This window comes from Arvicola amphibius, chromosome 4 (genome assembly GCF_903992535.2).
Source record: "Arvicola amphibius chromosome 4, mArvAmp1.2, whole genome shotgun sequence".
NCBI classification, from domain to species: Eukaryota; Metazoa; Chordata; class Mammalia; order Rodentia; family Cricetidae; genus Arvicola; species Arvicola amphibius.
In genome coordinates, this window is record NC_052050.1 from 127,844,675 (window position 1) to 127,868,895 (window position 24,221).

The window sequence follows — 24,221 nt, forward strand, 5'->3', positions numbered from 1 at the left end:
CCAGTGCCTCGTTATTGAACCTTTCACTCGTGTGCACGGTATTTCCTGAGAGCCGGGAAGAGCCGTCAGCACTTTCTGTACTCCACTCGGTCCGGGCTCATGCCTGGCACCAGCAAAGAGCTCACCAGGCTTTTCCTGAGCAAGTAATAGGTGAAGGGACCCAGCTCTGTGACTAAAGCAGGAGTCTGTGAGGAGTTCCACGACTCTCAAATATGGGACACGGCAATTAATGACTTCCAGCTAATGTCCAGGGTTGCAGTAAATGGGATTTTTTTAACACTGTAAGAAGTGGAAAAGAAGAAACAGACTATATCGCTATGAGAAGTTAGGGGTAAGAAGGTGTTCGATTGATCAAAACATTCTAGCTTTAACACGCTGCTAGTTACACAACCAAAAGCCTTGTCTAAACTTGGAGAATTGCCCTGGCTGGGGGTATAACTCGGGGGTAGAATGTTGAATTATATACTAAAAGCAATTACTTTGGTCCTCTATTTCATTTACTATACATGACTTGAGAGAAAATGCAGACAAGTAGCTCCATTTAAATTATTAGTGGATCCCGAACACTAGCTACTAGGACAGACAGCTAAGTTTGTATCTTCCGGGCAAAAAACTACTCAGTCTACACAACTGCATCATCATCTCTAAGGCTGGGTCTCCTTCACGGGCTGTGCTCTCCTGAGAAGGAGGCAAGCTTGTCCATACTGGTGAGAGCCCTTTGGAAAAGTCCGAACTGTCAAGGGCCATCCCTCCGCAGGAACAGGGAAACGGCAGAGTCCGGTAAGTTCTGTGGGTGTGTGTAGACATCGTCACCCACGCCTTTCTCCACGACACACCTCTAGGTGATAGATAAGGAGTAACCTGACAGAAAAATAACAATAAAACCAATTCTGAGCACACCCTCGGAAGCCTCCCAGCCCTGTAAGGAAAGTGCACTGTAATTATGATCCCCATTTTAGATAGAATTGAAAAAAAATAATCAAGTGAAAAGGTCAGCCAACTAGTCCATGGCAGATCCGAAGAGCCAAGGTCAGCTTCCCTTGGGCTCTAGATTTCAACTCCTCTGTGACATGGTCTCTCTAAATAAAGGCAGCCTACACAGTTCAAACTGAGTGAGTCTTACTTCCTAGGTCCCTTTTAAGATAAAGACCTTTCAAATCTCAGCTGGATGGTGATGGCACACACCTTTGATCCCAACACATGGGAGGAGGAGGGAGGCAGATCCCCATGAGTTCAAGGCCAGCCTGGTCTATAGACAGGCTCCAAAGCTACACAGAAAAATCCAGTCCTGAAACCCTCCCCCTCCCCCCCCCCAAAAAATCTCACTTTAATGAATCATTGGGCCCATAAACCAAAGTGAATTTTTTTCCTCCAGCTTCCTGTCTGGTGCCAGAAATTCTCAACTGAATCAGCAAGCAAGAAATCCACTAAGCTCATCCAACTCAGCAAGGTCAGGCCCTTATGCAAAGTCACTCTCGGGAACGTAACTTTATCTGAATCTAATTTCTGAGAATCACAACAAGATTATTCATAGCTGGTTACTGATGGACCGGTTTGATGGCTTAAAAGGTCACTCTTTACTTTATTAACAATTGCTGAGTTGATGCATGGCTCCACCTGAGAAAGCAGCTTGCTCTCGGGCTTCAGGGAAAGTGTTTTAGAGCAGGGCCTATGGGAAACAGAAAGGCCCTTGAGAGGGACTCAGCCTATCATTTTACAGTTTCAAAGCTGAAATGCTGAGGTGAGGTGAATGGCCAGGGTTACCAGGTAGCTACAGGGCCAAGCAGCGAGCTCACTGGCTACGAGTATAAAACCAGATGATTGACATTTCACTATCGGGAGAAATGTATCCTCAGATGGTTTGAGGATTGAAATTGCTGATACCGGCCCTGCTGACATGGCATACGGGGAAGCACATTTTCTACTCAGATGCATGTTAATTTGATTTTGGGAATATAACAGAATCACCCTATCTTCCTTCTAAACAGAGGATGACCAACTGTGCATTTCATTTGATCATCACAGCTCCATGCAGTTTGTAGGATCAGTATTATCATTTTTACTTTATACGATATTCTGTCTTTCCCTCTTGCAGATACTAAAGCATATCCAGTTTCTAATTCACATATGCACAGAGTCTCAGATTTTCAGGGGTATGAATCAAATATGCAAAAGTAGGTCTAGACTCCAAGTCCACGAAGAGTTAATCCAGTGCTTGTGTCTGTCAAATATGGCAACCATTCATTTTTATAAAATAATGCCAACACTAGGTTGGGAGAAAAAGAGTCATAATAGGGCTAGGAACGGAAAGTGAGATTGGGTCCTAGGGTGGTTCAGCTGTCTGGGCTACCTCTAGCCTGGCTGGCTGCTCCCACCTCAACTAGCTGAGACCAGCACAGGAAGAAGCAAGAGTGTAGCTGCTGCAGTGGGCACTCTCCAACCTGAGAGCACACAGCATCACATGCTACTGCACAGAGCAGGGCACACACGGTTTCCCAGGAAACTTCATTAGAGTTAATCAGCATCTCAGAGGCTGATGATGATCTGGAACCAAAAACACGAGCACAATGCGCTGGGCTAGCAGCTGCGCTTAGCAAAGGAAGTGGGAGACCTGGCGCTGCTCCTTGGCCCGAAGTACTCCCATCAACCTCCTCTTCAACAGTTCGCTGCATATGGTAAGATCATCCAGGCTGCTTCAAGTTCAAACACAGTCTGCACATTGACAAGCAGGGACAGGCGATGCCAGGCAAAGGTGACATGGTAATAAGGGCATTTTCAAAAAATCACTATGCGACTGAGGGGTGAGCAGGAAGAGGGGAGAATGGAAGCAGAGCCTGAGTGAGAAACAACGCATGCTTGGAAATGGTGTCAGAACTCAAAGAAGATGAAGCAGAGGGCAAGAGAATGGCGGGAGGTCCCTATAGTTAATTATCAACGGGGGACGGGGGAGGTGGCTAGGAATGGGGGAGGAGAGAAAACGTCATGGAAATATAACAGCCTTCCTAAGCACACACACACAAAAATAAACCCCATAGGCTAGAAAAACAAAACAACAGCTAATTCCACCACCTATGGGTCCTGGTTAGCACAAGGTGACTGTCCCACTAGGTGACCCAGCTCTGGGGTCAAAGCTGCCAAAGGAAAAAACAACACAGTATCTACTCTGTGCTGATACTTTGGGGGGGGGGGGAGGGAGCAAAGCTGCCAAAGAAAAAAGCAACATAGTATCTGCTCTGTGAAGATACTTTGGGGGGGGGGGCAAAGCTGCCAAAGAAAAAAGCAACATAGTATCTGCTCTGTGCTGATACCTGGATTTTGAGGTTCTGATAAAACAAACAAACAAACAAAAACAAAACACATAAACAAAAAAACTATTTAAGGCTAAGCTTGCATAGTTCAGTGCTTGAGTGTGTGCCTAGCACACAGGTCCTAGATTGTCTCCCTGGCAACTCAGAAACAGAAGAAAAGGGAAAGAATCGGCTCCTGAAACTCAAGCTCTGCTTTGCAGAAAGCTAATCAACTTGGAAGAAACTGTCAGACGACAGTCGTCCAAGGTGTGTTTTAAATTGAAGATGAAATACATCACTTCCTAATTGTCCTGTGTCCAGTCACGTTGGTTACTTTATGTCCGTCAGACTATTGAATAGTGCCCCTTGTTTCTGGTGATCTCTGCCTTAGCCAAGGGTGGGGTTCCCTTTTATCAAGAAACACAATGGGGCTGTAAAGCAAAGCCTCAGTGAGTCAGGCAGAGAGAGGCACCTGCAGGCATCTTGTGCTTGCCTGCAGATCCTTCTCATATAGCTCAGCAAAAGCTTGGCTACCCAGGGCAGGCGGCCAGCGAGGCACCACCAGAACAATTTAACACGCTGCTGGCTTCTCCCATGACCTAAACATGGAAGCCACCACACACTCAACCAAAATTAAACGCTAAAGGATAAAAATGTCCCCTTTTAGAGGGGACACAAGTAAGTGTTCTGGATGCCTTATCTGTGACTTTAGCCACTCAGAGCAAAGGAACCATTGAAGACACAATTCAGCAAGGGTACATTGCTCTCTAATTGGATTGCCTGAAGATGCTACCAGCTGTTATGGAGAGGGTGGCAGGAGCACAGCACAGACCCTGTCTGCCTACATGTGTGTGTGTGTGTGTGTGTGTGTTTGTGTGTGTGTGTCCCTGTCTGGATGTCTGCCTGCCTGTCTGTTTGTATGGATGCAAATATGCACATACCCACAGAAGCCAGGAGATGATGGCAAAGCCTCTGGAATTTATCACAGACAGTTGTGAGCTGCCCAACATGGGTACTAGGAACCGAACTCAAACTCTAGGTGTGTGTGTGTGTGTGTGTGTGTGTGTGTGTGTGTTGCTGCCATGACTTGTGGCAAAAAATGAGTCATACATTGTAGACACTAAACAAGAATTCATTTGTCAAGGCAACAATACATTTCAGGTTGTACAGTTTCCGCTTATGAGATCAGAATGAAAATGTCCCAGTGGCTAATCTCCATGGAACTCAGTGATTTTCAGTCCAGCTCCCTGGCTAAAGAGCCTCCGGACAGCCTAGGAAATGTTATCATACTAAGCACCCATTTCAGCTTCCAGTTTTCATATGTCCGTCAACATAAGGTGCAGATGCCTTACAACCTAAATACAAAACTGAAATGCAAGCCGGGTTTCAAAGCAAGTCAGTGGGAAGTGGCAAATGCTGTCTTTTGTAAATGAAGCAATTTTCAAGGTAAAGAGATGGAGAGAGGAGCTCAGAAGTCACTACAGCTGTGGGTGCAGATCCCTGTTGCTTAGCTCCATCCACAAGCCTCAAAGACCAAGGTGGCTAATCCATGGAGGGCTGTAGGCAAAAGCTCCTTGGGGTTTAAAGTCTGAGACAATAACATGGTAAACACCAGCACTAATCCACCTATTGAAATATGCGATGGCTTTAGGTCATCTCAGTGTGATTTAGTTTGTAAGAGCAACCAGCTGAACAGGAAGATATCTTCAGAACCATCGTGCTACTATTCATTATTAATGTGCTATTATGTCTATTAACTATTAACTTCCTGGTCACTGTTAAGACTAGGAAGGGAATCGTTAATCCAGTGGATGATGGCATCAGGAAATCTGAGCAGCATCTTTGTCCCAGAAGAGAGTAATGACTCAACCTTACACCAGCTCTGAGCAGCACCAGCCATGCAAAAGGGCAAAGAATGATGAGAAAGCCTACACACACTGCAGACTCCACCAAAATAAAAAAAAAAAAAAAAAGAGGAAGGTAGAGTAGATGACACATTGCTAAGTGAAGGAACTCAGGCACAGAAAAACAGTGCTACTTGGCCCCAGGCCGTGAGTTGAAAGAAATTCAATCTCATTAGAAACAGAGACAGAGGTCATCATTGGAGGCTCTGGTAGGAAGGAAGGGAAAGGGGAGCAGCTGGTCCAAGGGCATGGAGCATTTGCCTGGAGTTGAGGACCGACTTTAGAGCTCTTTAGAACTGCGTGCTGTCAGTGATAGTAACACTGTACTGTGCGCTTCCAAATGACTGGAAGAACTGTTGTTAAAAAAAAAAAAAAAGAAAAAAAACCCAGTACCACAAAATAAAACGTCGATGAGGTGGCAGATGTTTTTATTACCACGATGAATTAAGTGTCCGACGCATCGATCTCAGCATCATATTGCTCCCTATATATACTCATAATTATTACTTGTCAATCAAAAGTAACTGAATAGAATTAACGACAGTTGTGGAAAACCATGGTACAACCGTAGCTTCCGTTTGGTGGATCACTTGGGGCTGACTTCATTTATTAATGAAGGGAAACTCCGGAGTCATCTGACACATTCAAAATGAGCTAAATCTTAGGAAATTGTGCCTGGAGTTTGGCAGGGGGAGATTTTTTTTAAGGGTTCCGAGTCATACATACATTCTCCAGGCCTGCCTGCTGAGAAAGCTAAGTGGTGCCCCAGGCAAAAGAGACAGGAAAGAAGACACTTCCACAGAGGCAGGAGGCAGGAAAGAGGGAACACCTCCAAAATCAGGGGGATGACAGATACTGAAGCCTCTGACTGTAGCCTACTGTCAGTCAGTGTTCCACTGAGAATCTAGACAGAAAGCTGCCGAGTCAAGAGGCTTGTTATAGCTTTGTTAGTTCTTAAAAAATTTATATGCTTGTGTATGTGTGTGTGTGTGTGTGCATGTTTATGTCTCTGTGTGTCTGTCTGTCTGCATGTCTATGCACATGGGGACATGTTTGCAGGTACCCACTGAGACCAGAAGACAATGTCAGATTCCCTGAAACTGGAGTTACAGGCAGTTGTAAGCTGCCCAACATTGGTACTGGGAGCTAAACTTGATCCTCTGGGATAGCAGCAAACATTCTTAACTGCTGAGTCAACTTTCCAGCACCCAGTCTCAGTTTTAAACACCCCCCAATATTTTGAATAAAACCCAACTTTCTTACCATGATCTACAAAGTCCTTATATTTTCTGCCTACTTGTATTAGTCAGCGTTTCCTAGAGGAACAGACCTGATAGAATGAATATATGCTATACTATATTATAATATATTAGGATATATGTATATATACATATATATTAGATTTACAGATTATGGTCCAGCTAGTCCAACTCTACCCACAGCAAGTCCAAGACTCCAGTAGTCACTCAGTCCATGAAGCAGGCTATCTCAGCTGATCATCAGTCTGAAGAAGTAGGCTCTAATGCCAGTGAAGGAATGGCCTCGCCAGCAAGAGTGAGGTCAAGCAGGCAAAGAACAAAACCTTCCTTCTTCCGTGGCCTTTATGTAGGCTGCCAGCAGAAGGTGTGGCCCAGACTGAAGGTGGATCATCCCACCTCGAGAGATCTAGATTAAAAGTGGGTCTTCCTTCTTCAAATAATTTAATTGAGAAAAAAAAAAAACCCGTCACAGGTGTACCCAGCCACTTGGGTTTCTAGTTAATTCTAGATATAGGCAAGTTGACAACCAAGAACTGGTTGTCTGTCACACGTCCACCCCTTGTCAACTTGACACACAGCTATCTCCTTATGTCATGGTTAACTTTCAACTGAAAGCAATAACCACATCATAATTATGCCTAACATGATATGACTATCATGCATACAATCAGAAATGCATTGTATATTTAACCAGGTCATAATAATGTTTACATGATATGACTATCCCTCATACAACTGCAAACATAGTTTCTGGAAAGACTTGGGGAGGGGAAGAATATGAACAAAATATATTTAAATTTAAAAATCGTTTTAAATAATAAAAAAAGGAAATTGATTAAGAAGGGATAAAGAAAAATTTATAATATTCTGTTTTGAAATAAAATGTTAAGTATTACTGAAAGTGATTAGTTATGAACTAAAATTTATTAAAATATTTTCTAAAAAATTTTGAATAGGTGGCAATGTGCCTTGATAGACATTTTTTGGTATCTCAAAACTTCGATATGATAACCACTGATATTTTCTTAATTGTTGTTAAATTAGGTGATAGAAGAATCAAGAAGGGAAAACCCAAATATCTGTACAAATACTTTCTTAACAAAATATGACAAAAATGTTTATGTCAATTATAATTCTCATTACTGAAACTGATCACTTAGCCTTAGTTGGTATTTATAGCTATCTTCCTCTGCTATCCATTTTGGGTCACATGGCCTTAGCTGGTAGTCATAACCACCTTCCTCTACTATCTATTCTGGGTCACGTGGCCTTAGCTGGTATTCATAACCACCTTCCTCCACCATCCATTCTGTACTTCCTCCACCTTTGGCATGAACCTCAACAGGTCTTGGCTCTTTTTCTGCAAGAGTGGCCCATACCTTCATTCCTGAAGGGTCTGTGCCCTTTTCATCCTGTCTGGATTAGGTTGTTGTAGCTTCTTCCCCTTGACTTTAACCACAGGACGTAGTGGCACCAGGAGATGCCCTAAAGGATTTCCCACACTCTAAACATAATCTTTCTTAGCTCCATTGTGGAGCTAAGTCTAATTTCCCCTTGATAATCTGGATCAATCACGTCTCCTAACACTGTTATTTCTTTCTTAGCTTTGGCTTAAGGGCATCCAAAGCCCTAAGTAGGCAGAGGGAAGTCTGATCTTCCAGTTCAATGGAATGTTTGTTGGCTCATGGCATGAGCGCTTTCACCTCTGCAACCCAAACTTCTGGGCCAACAGAACTTAAGGTCATGGGAACAGGAATCAAATAGTTCCCTTGTGGGTCACTAAGGGTGATACTGAGTGGAACTACTCCCTTTTCCACCCCTAATTCCTGGGCCCATGGATCCGGCTATGGGAGAAATGGTACCATACATTGGACACCGATTCAGAGCACTTACTGCCTTCTGGAGAACCCTGCCCCAGCCCTCCTTGTTGCTGCCACCTAATTAGTGCTGTAGCTGTGTCTTTGAAAAGGCTACTCCATCTTTCTGTCACGGCAGCTGTTTCCTAATGGTGGGAAACATGGTTAAGACCATTGGATCCCATGATGGTGGGCCCACTGTCACACTTCTCTGGCTGTGACGTGAGTTCTTTGGTCGGCAGCAATCCTGTGTGAAATACCATGAGAGTAAAAAGACATTCTGTAAGTCCCTGGATGGTGGTTTTGGCAGAAGCATTATGCGCAGGAAAGGCAAATCCATAACCAGAATAAGTAATTACTCCAGTAAGGATGAAGTGTTGTCTCTTCCATGGAGGAAATGGTCCAGCGTAGCCAACCTGCCACCAGGTCACAGACTGGTCACCTCAAGGAAGGACGTCATATCTGCAGGTGCTCAGTGTTGGTCTCTGCAGTTGGCATATCTGGCTGGCACTCAGCATCAGTGTAGCCAGGTCAGCATTGGTGAGCAGAAGTCCATGTTGTTGAACCCATGTATAAGTCCCATCTCTGCTACCATGGCCACATTGTTCGTGGGCAATGACAGGGAAGACTGGGAAAAGAGGCTGGCTGGCCACAGAATGTGTCCTCCTATGTACTTGATTCCTGAAAGCCCCCACTGCTGAAGTGGCTTTCTGAGGAGCATTTACGTGGGCCACGAGACTCTTCACGTCCTTCATTCGTTTGGAGAGATCTAGCTTCATACTTCTTCCCTGAATACCTTCCTCCCCAATTTTCCAACCATTCAGCAAATTCATTGGCTACAGCCTATGAATCGGTGAACAATTGAACATCTAGCCATTTCTCCTTTTAAACACAATGTATGAACATGTGAACGTTCTCCTCCAGTGAAGGTATCCCTTCACCAGCATTTTTCAGGCTTGTCCGACCTTGTCCCAGGCATGCTGCAGCTGTCCAGTTCTGAGTGATGTCTGCATAAAGTGCAGAACCATCAGTAAACCAGGCCCCAGTTTGCTTGCTTTCCTCACTCAGCTGATCACAGGGCATATCCCATGAAGCTATAGGTGCAGGCTTGGGGGCAGCTGACATTGTAACAGGAGTAGAAACCATAGGCATTTGAGCATCTTCTTAATGGAACTTGCTAGTACCCCCAGGACCCTCTTGGGCCAGATCACATGTATACTGCTTCCATTTGATAACGGATTTCAGCTGTGTCCGTCCTACTTTATGACTTGTTGGGTCAGATAACACCCAGCTCATGACGGACAGTCGGGTTGCATGGTAACTCTGTAGCCCATTGTCAAACATTCTGTTTTCACTAAGGTTCAACAGCAAGCCAAGAGCTGTCTCTCAGAGGGAGAATAGTTGTCTGCAGATGATGGAAGAGCCCTGCCCCAAAAGGCTCCAAAAAGCATCCCTGTCTGCCACTGACACCTCAAGTATCATCAGGACTGCTCTGATCTTATGGTTCAAGTGGTAGAACAGTCCGCACAGCAGCCTGAGCTGTTGAAGAGCCTTCTCCTGTCCATGCTCCACACAAAGCTAGCAGCTTTCTAAGCCATGTGGTATAGGGGCAGAAGTAACACACCCATGTGAGGAATAGGCTGCCTCAAATCCAAACAGGTCCACTAAATATGCTTCTTTCTTGGTGGTGGGAGGGGCCAAATGCAAACTTATCCTTCACCTAAGAAGGAATATCTTTGCATGCCCCACACCACTGGACTCCTAAAAATTTCACTGAGGTAGAAGGCCCTTGAATTTTTGGTTGGGTTTATTTCTCATCTTCTGATGTGCACAAATTACCATGTCCAAAGTGCTTGCTACCTCTTGCTCACTAGGTACAATCAGCATATCACCAATATTGTGAACCAATGTGGTATTATTTTGTTGAAGACAAATGATCAAGATCTCCTTAAACAAGGTTCTGACACTGGGCTGGAGAGTGAATACATTCTTGCGGTAAAACTGGAAGAGTGTGCTGCTGGCCTTACCAATTGAAAGCAAATTGTCTCTTGTGATCCTATGGACCAGTACTAAGAAAAAGCCATTCCATAGCTGCATACCACATACCAGGAGATGCGTTAATCTGCTCAAGTAAGGACACCACATCTGGTGCAGGAGCTGCAATTGGATTCACTACTTGATTGAGTTTTTGATAGTCAGCTGTCATTGTCTATGATCCATGTGTCTTCTGCACTGGCCAGACAGGAGAGTTAAAGGGAGATGTGGTGGGGACCTGCACCCCTGCCTCTTGCAAGTCCTTGATGGTGGCACTAATCACTTCAGCTCCTCCTGGGATGCAGTAATGTCTTTGACTGTTTTCCCTGGCTGAGCTTCCATTTAGCCTTTCCAACCACAATAGCCCTTGCTTCACAGGTCAGGGAACTAATACGAGAATTCTGCCAACTTTTAAGTATATATACCAATTATACATTGTGAAACCAGGGAACTGACTAGCGGATGGATTGGGGGCGGGGCTGCGCCTATTGTGAGCTATATTTTGGCCAAAACTCCATCAATCATCCGACCTCTATAAGCCCCTACTTTAACTGGAGGGCCAGAACATTTCTTGGGAGCTCCCAGAATCAGCATCAATTCAGGGCCTGTATCCAATAGACCTTCCCCCCAGCGAACAGTTATCCTTGTAAAAGGCCGTAGGTTCCTCTGGGGGATGACTGGAGAAAGGCTAACAGTAAAACTTTTATGTATTTTATCAAGGTCCTTCCTCAGGAGAACTGACTGTCCCTTCTTTCAAGGGGACCTGCCTCTGCAAACTGACTCAAGCCTGGAAATTGCTTCCTAAGCTGAGATTCTCTTTTGCCGTGATCCAATGTCACCTATCTTTCATTTGTTTGCAATTTTTTTTCCACTTGTACAGCTCAAACAAAGATGCAGTAGGCACTGGAAACTCCAATTTGACTAGCCAGCACCAAAGGTCCATATAAGTCATACCACCATAAGAATCATTTTACCTGTGCTGACCATTACTGGCTAGGCTGCTGTCAACATTGCTTTGTCTAGGCTGTTGTCAACAGTGTTTTGTCTAGGCTGCTCATTATGATAAGGACAACCACCATGCCTTTGGCAAGTACTGCCACCTGGCACTTGTTGCTTCCAGCCCCAATTAAACCCACTGCATTTAATTCATCCAAATGAGCAGAGCATCTCCAACCCTAAGCGAGGGAAGGGACACCAAAACTCCTCAGATGTGCTGTACCCCCTCACCATTTTGCTGTCTGACAGGATTGGCGAAGGGCGCGTCTTCTGGGTCTTCCCATTGTGGAGGGTTAGGTTTTACATGGAGCACCCTCTCTAGCACTGCTTCTTCCCTAATCCTTAAAATCCCTTCATCAGCTAAGCCAAGGGATATTGGGCATCTCCAATTCCTTTTCAGTCTTCTTTTGACAAATGCTTCAGTCAACCATTCAAACTTTCAACACCATTCGTAACTGAGCAAGAATCTATACTAAAGATAAAATCTTCACTTTGTGGGTTCAGATCAGTAAACACAGTGCGATCCAGTCTTGCGCTCCTTTCACCATTATCCCATACCCTTAAAATCCATTACCATGCATATCCCTTCAAGACTTCTGCTTGAACAGATTAGCCAACTCATTAAATTCTTTAGTATTCTATGTGGTGCACCTCCTTGTGGCCTACACTTCCTATCTCTTCTCTAGGGGCCTGCTTAGCCTTAAGTCTGGTTATAGGTCTAGAAGCAACACTGGTGGGCCCTGAGGGACATAGGCCTGTCATCTCCTTCAGTGACAGTCACTGCTGGCTTAGCAGACAAGGAAGGATCAAAGGTGAAAAAGGCAATATTTCAGGGGCTGGGCATATGAGTACATTGTCGGCTGAGGGTGGAGAAACTCCTTCCTAAGATAAGCCCTTGAGAATCTGAGGGTTCAAAGTTCTCAGCTTCCATAGGGGCCTCCCACACATCTTCACCCCAAGTTAAAGATCCCATTCTTCACCAGTTAATGCCCTTACTTTAACTACCAACACCCTCCATCTCGACTCCCTCCAAAACTGTGGCTAGAATTTTCACGGTTAATTCAGCCAACCTTATAATGAGAGCTTTGGTTTGACTTTGCACAACTTGCACTCCGTGGCTACTAGAGAGGTTCTCTTTGGGGGACACTTAGAGGCCTTTAGGCTGTTTGTGTGCACTTGGGGCTGGTCAGTTTTATCACCAAGTTCATTGCTGTCTTTCACTGTATCCCAAGATACTAAAGTTGGTTAGCTGGATCATGGGTCTCGTTCTTTCCCTTTGTCAGTTTATCCAGAGATGCTAGGAGCAAAGCATCATGGTTTTCCTTATTTTTCCACGAACTGTCAAAAGTTTTATATACACAGTCACCAAATCTGTTGCTTCTCACAGCTGGCAAATCAGAATGATTCAATGCATGTTTCTCCTGAAGTTTGTAAAATAGTTTCCATCACGAGCTTTTGCTATTTTCCAAGCTTCTAGGAGAGGTTTCAGTAACTGTAGTGTTGGCAAATTGGAAAACCTATTCCAGATACTTAAAAAAAAATCATTCTTATATGTTTGTTGCTCTGGAACCACTTCTGGCATCAAAATCTGTATTAGTCAGAGCTCTCCAGAGAAACAGAACCAATAGGATGAATTTATGGCTTATATGTTGTGGTTCAGCTAGTCCAACAATGGCTGTTGACCAATGGAAAGTCCAAGAGGCTGTTCAGTCCATGAGGCCGAATGTCTTAGCTGGTCTTCAGTATAAGCCAAAATCCTTACTCAAGCAGGTTCTAATACCAGTGGAGGAAGGGACTGGCCATAGAGAACAAGGCAAACAGGCAAAACAGAAAAAGCTTCCTTCTTCCATGCCCTTCATGAAGGCTGCCAGAAGGTGTGTCCCATATTGAAGGTGGCTCGCCCACCTCTAAAGATCTGGATTAAAGCAGGTAGCGTGTGTGTGTGTGTGTGTGTGTGTGTGTGTGTGTGTGTGTTCGAGCTGACAACCAGGAATAGCATCGCACTTCCTCTCCCTCTGAGGGGACCTCCTGACCCGTCACCGTCACCATGCTTCCGTGCTTTGCAGCCTGGCCTGCTCTCTGTTCCCTCAGATGTTCTCTGCCCAGGGCCCCTGTCAATATCACCTCTGCCTCCATGTGTCACCTGCTGCTCCTCACACGCCCGCTACAGGGGAATGAATGTCGCTCTTCTGAGGACACCCACTGCGACCGCCACGTAAATCTGGTTTCTAGGCATTCCCAAGCACCTCTGTTTTCTCCCTTTATATCACAGGCCACAAATGGGGGGTGCTATGCTTGCCTGTGGCTTTGTCTGTTTACTGTGTCCCCACAAAACTGGGAATAGAGCTGAGCTTGTCCCCTATTTACTTTCTGCCCATAGAACTGTGTCTGGATGGTAGAGAACGCACCGTGAATCTGTAGGACCAGCCAGTCCTTTGACAGAAAGTTTCTGTGCCTCAGTTTCTTGGCCAGCAAAATGAGTGCTACCTCTGGGCAGGTGTCACAAGGAGGAAGCTCTGAGGACCCACAGGATGACCTTTCCTCTCCTTGGTTCCCAAGTTAAATAAACGACATTTCTGTCCCTGTGACTGAACAATGATCAATGAGGAGCCGCCAGCCATCAGCCACAAGGGAGGAAGCATTTCAAACCTGGCTTTCTTTCCTTGGTTCTGACTCGTCTACGAATCTTGATCTCATCTTTGAAGCCCTGACCTCGAGGGACTAGAACTTGGATTTGGACATGTTCCAAGACTTCCTCTTACTATGTTATTTTGAGATTACTGTTTTGCAAATTTTAGACCTTGGAGGCTGCTCGGGAGCATAAAAATAAGATGTCAAAACAGTTTACCTATGATGTTCACCGTACTATCCACTTCATTTTTTATAGCTGAAGTCAGGACGGCATACTCAGGAGAAAGGTCACTTACTCCATTACTAAGCCCCAAAGATGACTCAACTGGTTCTTGCTAGGAAGAAGAAAAGAAAAAAAGAATTGAGAACACTTCCTTTCCCGCCCTTTTCTTAGCTTCCATTGTCCCCGTCTAATTTGTTGAATCCTGGGGTTTGTCCCAAATGCATCCCCTGCCTCTCTAAATTAGCCTGACATTAAAGACGCTAGCTATTCGGTTTCTTTCATTTTCCTTCAAGGAAATGCTCTCAGCACATCTGGCTTGCCTTCAGGAAATACCTGCAGCTGCACAGGATAGCTCTGTGATTGGGCAGAGCGGCAGCTCTCTGGTGCAAGCCCTGGGCTGAGTGGGACCCAAGCCTCCCTCCTCTGAGGGAGGCTGCAGAGGAACCGACTTCCGGATTCTCTCAGAGGGAGAAGCCATTTCCATGCTTTTGCAATCATGATTAGCCAGTGACAGGAGCCCTGAGGAAGATGGTCAGCATCCAGGGACGCTCCGTGGTGGGGTACAGCCACTCGAGCACCCTGCCCTGGTGATCCGATATAAGGGCCACGACCTCACCTGAAGTCTCTCACCGACTCATCACCAGACAGGCCACCAACCCCACCTCCACAGTGTCACATAAATGTCCTTCTTATGCCTAAAACGCCCACCCAGCCCAAAAAGCTACATCGTGGCACTGGAGAAAGCGGAAGACGTTCTTTCCCTGTTTGAACTCTTGATTCGTGTGTATTTGAACTTCCCCTCCGTAAGACTATCAGCCAATCAAGGAAAATCAGTACTTGTGACTCTCAGACCTTCGATGAGAATACGTCCTTCCACTAGGACTACATTTGTTTCAATGATAGCAATAAGCCCCCACCCCCACCCCCCAAAAAAGCCACATAAGACAACTCCTAAGGAATCCAAAACAGAAGGAGAGGCTGGAGGAGGAGAATGAGGACAGGGCTGCAAGCAGAGAGGATTGTGGGAGTGGCAACATCGGGAGTACTTGGCATTCTGAGGCCTATGAGCCATTCTTAGCAACTGGTCACACTGGGGAACAAGATCAAATTCCATACAGTCTCCATGATCCTCTGGGAAACGCCTATGACTACTATGATTTGAAAGGCTTCACCTTGATGTTCAACTCAGCTTGAGAAAAACAAAACAAAACAAACTTGCTGTAGTAGGGTTTACCAACTCTGCCAAAGACCAAATATCCAGACGGGTCCAGGGCAGGCCCACTGAGCAGAAATTTCAGTCCTTTCTCTCTCGGCGTCTTGTATTCCTCCTTGTTAATAAGTTCCAATTAAAGGCTTGACCTGTTGGGGAGGGTGGGAAGGGCCTTTCCAGTTTTCCTTTCTTTATAGTCAAACATCTGAACAAGTGCCTGCCTCTGCTAACTCTGCCTCCTCATGCGCATCCTTGAAAAGGCCTACAGTCTTGTCTCACCTCCACAGGCAGAATGAAGCCCCCAGAGGACATGCTCACAAGAGGAGCGGGAGCCAGACCAAGCCTGGATCCTTGGCTTCTCACTGGTCTGCGGGCTGAATTTAACGCTGCAATCCCTTCCTAAGGCACTGTAGACATCTGTGTGCTAAGAACAGTAACGAGTCCCATACCATGGAGTGAGGAGAAGTTTAAATGAAATGAATAGAGACAGGCATTTATTACAGAATAACACTCACTACCATCGAAGGTCACCAAAAGAACTTCTTCCCAAATCCATGGGCCCTTTCTCAAGTCCCTTCCCCTCAGCTTCATCCTCTGGCACCAAACAGGGAGGACATTGTCCCCCGTTTTGTTATTTATTTGTTTGTTCGCCTGTTTGCTTGCTTGTTTCCTGACTTATTTTTTGAGACAGGGCTTCTCTGCATAGCCTTGGCTGTCCTGGAACTCCTTCTGTACACCAAGCTGACTTTGAACTCACAGAGATCCACCTGCTTCTGCCTCCTGAGTGTTTTTTTTTTTTTTTTTTTTTTTTTTTGGTTTTTCGAGACAGGGTTTCTCTGCAGCTTTTTTTAGAGCCTGTCCTGGAACTAGCTCTTGTAGACCAGGCTGGCCTCGAACTCACAGAGATCCGCCTGCCTCTGCCTCCCGAGTGCTGGGATTAAAGGCGTGCGCCACCACCGCCCGGCCTGAGTGTTGGTTTTAAATGCTGATCCATGCCTCCTCCTCAAGAGCCTGAACCCTGTGATGTGGCTGTGGGTGCGCGCCTCCCCACGGCACTGTCCTTTCTCCGCAGCTCTCTCAAAGGCCCCTGCTCTGCTTTCTCTTCCACAGCCATGTTCCAGATCCTTTTATGCCTCTTCATTTCCTCAATTCCTCCCCCAGGGAACCAAGTACGGGTCTCTGAATAAAGGACAGGAAGAACTGCTTCTGTACGATCTTCTTTTGTCTCCTTAAAAAGGATTATTCTATTTGTAGATGCCATATCCAAGTAATAAAACAGTCAGGTTTGCATTATTCAAAAACCCAATTATTCTGACTTTGCAACGGGACCTCTAAGTATTTCACATGATCTCCAGTTTAGCTGGTGGCAAGTGATACTTTTGTCACTTCTTGTGAGAGAAAATTATGACTCACTAAATTAATTATCCCAGATCACGCTCCATTTAGCCTGGTGAGATGGAGGAGCTGAGCTAAGCCTTTGCTTGTGTAGGACGTTCAAATGCAAAGACAGCCTCTGCCTTCTGCACTCATCCTAATGGAGACCAAGACAGATGGGGTGGAACAGAGATGATTGGGGTGGAACAGAGATGGATGGGGGCGGAACAGAGATGGATCAGGGTGAGAGAGAGACAGACCGGGGTGGACCCCTGCTCCTCTCTGCCTACCTGGTGTCCTGCCCAAGGCAGAACTTTCAGCCGTTGGCTACTGAGAGGCTATTTGGAACCCACCTTACTCCTCCTCCCACCTCTCTGGGCAAACGCTCATTGCTAGTGTCCCCCCAGGGGGACAAGATGGTGACATGCGCCCAGCACAGTGGGCTGTTCAGCTCCCTGGCAAGTGGAACAAATGATCCCAAGAGAGACGTTTCTTCAAGAACTCAGTCAAAAGTTTTGAGACCATTAGAAATGGGGATATCAGAAGCTGAACTGGGCCAGCAAGGTGGCTCAGCAGATACAGGCACTGGCTGCCGAGCCCGAGGGCCTGAGTTCAGACCCACGTGGTAGGAGAGACACGCTTCCCTAGCTTGTCCTCTGACCTCCGCTGAGCACTGTGCATGTGTGGGCATGCGCACAGACGCATAAATAAATAATAAACAGCATGATACAAACATGTTTTAAACAACCTAAATTACATTATAAACCCAAGGATTCCGAACTGTGAATCATCCTTTAGGGAGCATGCACAGAGACAGTGTAAGTGACCGGTGGCCTGTCCTGGTCACCTCTAAAGGCCCACTTCTGCCTGGTCTCAACCATACCTTGCTCTAGCCCAGGGAGTGCTGAGCCTCCTGTCAGACAGAGGCTCTTCTACAAATTAACACCTGTAGCTACCTTGGTTTCTAAGTCTCCTGCTTCATGCCAGCAAAACCAAACAAACAAACCGTGCTCGGGCAGATTCCCTCCACGGTGCATTAGCCCTGCCAAATCTCAAAGCTCAAAGACATCTTCTGTAATTACAGAACCTAAGGCCTAGTGCAGAGATTAACGGATTTTTTTTAAGCGAAAGGAAACTAGCACAATGGAGAGTTTTAAGGGCACGTGGTGGCCGTCCTTACAACTGGGAAACCTCCCACTGTGGCTGGTCTCCCGCTTGGCTTGCTAGATGGGCTTAGAGTGGACCTCAGATAAGGCAGCAGATGAGCTGATGCCTGAAGCATCTTACTCCTCCCTCTGCTCCGAGCCATTTCTGCCTCTGCCCTGGGCTTTGTCTAGATCTGCCCTTCCAGGGCCCAATGGAACAGCCATAAGAATTGTTCCCACCCTAACGCACCTCCTATCCCAAATGCTCTCTTAATGTCAAATCGAGGACATGGGATCTGCTAACGAAAGGTCCAGGCTGAGCTTCATAATGAAGGCAGGGAACTGAGCCTGGGAGGGTGCAGAGACTCCCAGCACAGCAGTCCCAGCACCACAGAGAATGAAAGTTGCTGCAGGGCCTCTTTACCTGACACTTCCCCACCTCTCACTGCTGGTTCCCTTTTGACCTCTGTCCTTGCTCATTCTTCCCTTCCTTTTCTTTCCTGTCATCTCAGAGAATTCCTGTCTCAGAGAAGGACTGCTCTCAAGGCTTCCAACGTTGTTCTAGAGTGACTGTTCGCAACTCTGAACCTCAGTCAGCTGGTGCTTGCTCGCCTGGGCTCTCTCTCACTTCACCCACAAACAAGCTCCAAGCCTAGAATTCCCTCCCTGTAGCCTATTGTTTAATCCACTCCTGTCTTTACTGGTCACACCCGGAAGAAACCGTCCCCTCCTCTCCACCGCATTGGTCACCATCTCTGTCTACACTTGCTAGAGTTTGTCATTCTCTTCCTCCTACCATGAGCCACCATTAAATATAAACTCCACTGGGTTCCAAAACTTTGCCTAAGTAGTTTAACTTTATTTCCTGAAGTTATCCATAGACGGGTGAACAAGAATTTCTGGTTTATTGTGTCTGGAGAGACTGACCCATTGAATAACTGCAGTAATATAAGGAGACTGGAATGTTGCTGGTCCAGGACCAATTAACCTGCCATGAGCTAGCTTTAGCCTCCACAATAGGCATCCTTGACCCCTCTGTTTCAGAACTAACATCACGTTACTAGTCAATTAAATCTTTAAAAAATATATATTAACATAGCAGTCTACTACTGTGAGCCAGCTCTAAACTAAGAATGCCATCAAGGAGGGAGGCGGGGAAGAGAAAGAAATTTTTTAATAAAAAATAAAATAAAAAAAGAATGCCATTGCGGGCCCGGGGAGATGGTTCAGTGGTTAAGAACTGGTCTTTTAGAGAACCCGGGTTCAATTCCCAGCACCCACATGGCAGCTCTCAACTGTCTGTAACTCCAGTTCCAGGGGATCCAACACCCTCATATGGACATACATTCAGGCAAAACCACGAATGCACATGAAATAAAAATAAACGATTAAAAAGAATGCCATCAAGCCAGGTGGTGGTGGCGCACGCCTTTAATCCCAGCACCCGGGAGGCAGAGGCAGGCGGATCTCTGAGTTCGAGGCCAGCCTGGTCTACAAGAGCTAGTTCCAGGACAGGCTCTAGAAACTACAGGGAAACCCTGTCTCGAAAAACCAAAAAAAAAAAAAAAAAGAATGCCATCAGATAAAAGGCCTATGGAAAAGCTCCCCCATCTCTCTGTAAGTGCTCTCTGATGAACCCTTCAGTGTAAACTTGACTTGTGATTTTCTTGATTGTATAAGTTTATAAAGCTTCATGGAACTGCCTCCACGTTGGAACATGGAATTTGGAGTGACCTAAATCTATGTTCCTGAGCCATGGTCACTCAGATTTAGCTCTAGATAAAGCTATCTAGAAGAAAGCTATCGTTGCAGGGTGCATAGAGGCAATTTGGCTCACCAGCAAGGGAAGGGGAAGAGCAGAGATGCTCCCAGCCTGCTCTAACCTCTGAGCCTGCTTTATCCAGAGCAGCTCTGGTGTTTCCGAGTGGATGGCTGACACACATTCTCTTGTAATCACAGTTTCAAACCTGAAAGAGTTTTCCCAAGCAAGGAAGGGGCTGCTGCAGGAACAGCTCCCTCAGGCAAGCCACTGACCTATTATCAAACTGGGACCGCACAGTCTGAAGTCAAGTCTGGTCTCAGATGCAGTAAGCAGTCCTACGAGGAAGTTCTGCAGAACTGGTATCTACCTTTCTGTGACTTCTACCCACAAGTCTGCACTCAGAACTAACATAAACCAGTGACTTTCACCAAATGACGTTAGGCCCGCCTATTCTGTTTCCACAGAAATGCTGATGTGTTGATCTGGAAATACTTGTGTTTTATTCCAAAAACCACCCCCAAGAGCAGGGAGCACCCCTTCTGTCTTACCTGTGTGTCTTTATTTCCCGTTGCTCTCCACACAAAACCCACTCAAATTAAGCCCTTTCCATAATCACTCAGAGAAAACCAAATAACTCTAACCTCTAGACCTTCATTCATGGAAGGTCCTGGGACTAGGGAATGAGGACCATCTGATCTGGTTAAGGTCTGGCTCGGGTTCTGCAGCTTCCCAAAGGCTGAGGCACGAGCTCACTGAGTCCGTGAAGCTATGACATCTTGGGAGAATGGCTCATCCCTGTGCCTGCGCTTCCTTGACAAGGAAAAGGGAGAAAAATCTGACCATCGCAGGAAGAGCTGAGAAAGGTAACGAAATCATCTAGAGGAACTAAAAATTGCCAACACCTGCCGTTCTACCCACTTCCAGCCTTATTGTTCTTGGTGTTGCCTCTATCCCACAGAGCAATCTGCTCCGTGATATTTTTTGAAACATGGACATTCGCTGTCTAGGACTGCTCACGGATGTTTCTCTTGTTCTAACTTTCGTCGGTAGGCAGGGAGGTAGCCCCATGTAGGCCAAGTTTACGCCCGTGACGCATGGCTCACCAAGCACAGAGCATACTCTCAGACTGAGAGTGGTGGTAATGAAGGTGTCTCAAATAGACGACCTTACAAAAAGCGACCGAAGCCCAGAAGAGGATGGGTCAGTGGTGGGCAGGACCACACTGTGTCCAGGACCGTGAAGATGTTCATGCTCTCTGCCCCCCTATTTGAACTTTAATTGCCTTTCAGGACCCTGCAGATGGACTCGAGGGGTCCACTGGATCTTTCTGTTCTTCTTCCCAATGTGGCCATATGTAAAAACAAGCAAACAAACAAAACCCCTCCATTTGCTGATTCCTGCTATTTGGGTCTTTTAATTGGTTTATTGAGGATAGGTGACCAAACATGGCTTAGAGAAACAGGCTGTGACCCCAGAGTTCAATATGATAAGGTGGTCTAATGAATTATTTGGACTGTGTTAAATCTCACTGGGAGACAAGTTTCCCTTTGAATGGAGCCTTTTCCTTCTCACAGCATGAGATTTCTGGGAAACTTCCCATTTCTTTGGGGTCCATTGTTTTAAGAGTCCAACAGCCTCTTTGGAATAGTGGAATTTTATCATGCTTTAAGAAAGGGGCTTAATCCCAGCCCAGACTTGCCTCAAACTTAGCATCCTTCTGCCTCTGCTTTGTAAATGCGGAATGACAAGAAAACACTATCCCGCCTAGTGTGACCCCGTTTTAACCCTGACAAGGTCTCTCTTTATCTCCACTTCCACTACACGACAACGAATCCTGGAGATATTGTTTTGTGGGGGCAACAAAGAGCAGACAGTGAATAAGTCTGCGGCCCAGGGGAAAACTTCAAGTACCTAGCTAGGGAGCCCTAAACATTGTTTGCTGATTATAACTTTAGCTTGCCCTGAAGCTTGGGAAGCACTGCCTCAACCACTGTAAGCAGCTGCAGTTCTAGGAACATAGGAGCAATTTTCTCAGTAGGCGTCTAGCTGGGCTAGCCACTCACACATTTGCATACTACTGAAGATTTCTGCGTAGGTATTTTCTTAGTTTTGTTGTTGTTTTGTCGGGGATTGTTTTATTTTTTGAGACAGGATCTTGTGTAGCACAGGCTGGCCTCAAGCTTGCCATGTGGCTGAGGCTTACCTAAAAACTCCTAGTCCCCAGTTCAGGGATTACAGGCATGTGCCACCAACCTGGCTCAGTGTACATATTTTGATTTGCAACAAAAAAGTCAACTATTAATAATTTATCAAAGAAAAGCTTCTGACTGTATGATCCCAGAGCAATCATGGAATTAACTTCGCGAACATTCTGCGGGTACCCTAAGTCAAGCAATGTCTTTAACAACTATGAACCCCAGAATTGGGAGAGCCTGATTCATGTTCTACCTTAACACCGCAAGACATGCAAGAAAGGTCTACATCCAAAGGTTAGGCCACACTGTGTGATTCATCAGCCCTCTGCTGAGAGAGCAACGTCCCTTGAGGAACACAGTGTTCAAGATTTCATAACACTCGCTGCTGAGACACTCGCTGCTGAGACACTCGCTGCTGAGCGGGAGCTTCACCCACTGGTGGCCCCTAAGGCCTCTCTCAGTTCTTGGATCAATACGGCTAAGCCCCGCCCAAGGCTGTGCCTTCTTCAGTTGGCTCGTTTTGGTGACCTCACAAAAGACAAGACCCACAAGGCTGATGTAACCAAAGTCACCCCTTACTTATGAGAACCCCGCACGCCATCCTCCACAGGATTTGCTCTTCCTCACATTTCCACAGTCCTGAAATTTTCCATGTCTTAAGCTTGACTGGGCCCCAGTTTCACAGAAAGCGGTTTTTCTGTCTTGAAGAGCCACAATATTAGCTCATTAGCTACCATATACTCTTTGGTATTTGATATCAAATGGAATACAGTGGTGACATTTGGGCAAAATATACTGAGAAGGAGATGTTATTTTGCTGTAGTTTTTCGAACTACAATCATGAAATTAAATCTGCACCCTAATATAAAGCCCCTGACTCCCATCACACATATTTTGTTTATGTTTACTCAATAAATGTTTGTGTGGCCACTCGATTATAAATAGGAATTATGTGTTCTATGTGCTAGTCACTCAATGCTGTGAAAATAGTAAATATGATACAATCACACCTAAGACTGCAATGAATTCTTCAAACTATGTTTTTGTGGGAAGAAAAAAAGCTAAATCTTGTTCTCTTATTGAACAAGGATGCTCAAAATATAGGCTTAAAGAAATAACACAATGGAAAGCAATGACTAATAACTAGTTTTTTATAATCACAAGGAGAAAATAATCTTTTTATTAAAAAAGAGATAAATGAAAACACCATAGATTAAAAATAAAACCACTCAAGCTGGCTGTGGTAGCTCCTGTCCATAATCCCAGCATTGGAGAGGTTGAGGGAAGTGAATTGTTTTTAAATCTGGAGCCTGCCTCAGCTACACAGTGAGACCATGTCTCAAAAAAAAAAAAAAAAAAAAATCCAACCAAACAAGCTAACAAAGAATGAAAAATCCTTAAGAAAAAAACACACATGGTTCTCATATCAATTTCCTTTCCTTTTTTTAAAAAAATATTTTTATGGTTTATTTAACTTTTATTTTATGTGCATTGGTGTGAAGGTGTCAGATCCCCTACAACTGGATCTTCAGACAGTTGTGAGCTGCCATGTGGGTGCTGGGAACTGAACTCAGGTCCTCTGGAAGAGCAGTCAGTGCTCTTAGCCACTGAGCCATCTCTCCAGCCCCCTCCTTTTCTTAATACATGATCCAGGACAGCCTCATCCTCGAGATCTCCCTGTCTTAGCCTCTTGAATTCAAGGGTTACAGATGTGTTCTCCCTACCATACCCTTTAATATGGTCTTAAATAAGGTAAAAAAAAAATTGTAAGAAGCTGTAATGACATTCCTGAGATAACTGGAGCCCTGAGCGTTGCCTCAGTATTTAATAGTACTGAGGAATCACTGCCAAATACATCAGCTAAAGTGATTTACTTTTAAAGATATTTAGTAACATATTTATGGAAGGAGCAACATATTGAAATTTGCTTCAAAATATTTTGACAACTATCAAAAGTTGTTTCTATAAAGTCCAAGTGGGACAAATATCTGTGATGTCATACTGAATCTCAGGAGGATGGAGGCACTGGTGAAATAAACATGGTCAGGAGTTGATTAATACTAAAATTAGGGTGGTGGTCTAGTGGAAAATTGACACGAATGTCCATAACTCCAGCTCCAAGGGATCTGAGCCCTTCTCTGGCCTCTGTAGGTACCAGGCATGTACATGGTGCACAGACATACAGGTAGGCAGCCTATACACATTAAAAATAAATAAATCTAATAGCAGTTAACCATATGTACACCACAATTCTATGCCTAATATTCAACCAACCACTGGCCTATACTAAACATATATAGACTTCTTTTCTTGTTATTGATCCCTAAATGATACAACACAACAAT

The 24,221-nt window shown here is 45.3% G+C and overlaps 1 protein-coding gene across 4 annotated transcripts in view; it reads right to left on the bottom strand.

Moving 5' to 3' along the window:
- The window catches only part of Irf2 (interferon regulatory factor 2), a 107,522-nt gene that overhangs the window by 14,305 nt on the left and 68,996 nt on the right, over positions 1 to 24,221 (bottom strand). For all 4 annotated transcript variants that reach the window (XM_038325639.1, XM_038325636.1, XM_038325638.1 and 1 more), the window contains exon 6: positions 14,185 to 14,302. In XM_038325639.1, the coding sequence (XP_038181567.1) occupies positions 14,185 to 14,302 (118 nt within the window). The remainder of the gene's footprint in view (positions 1 to 14,184; positions 14,303 to 24,221) is intronic.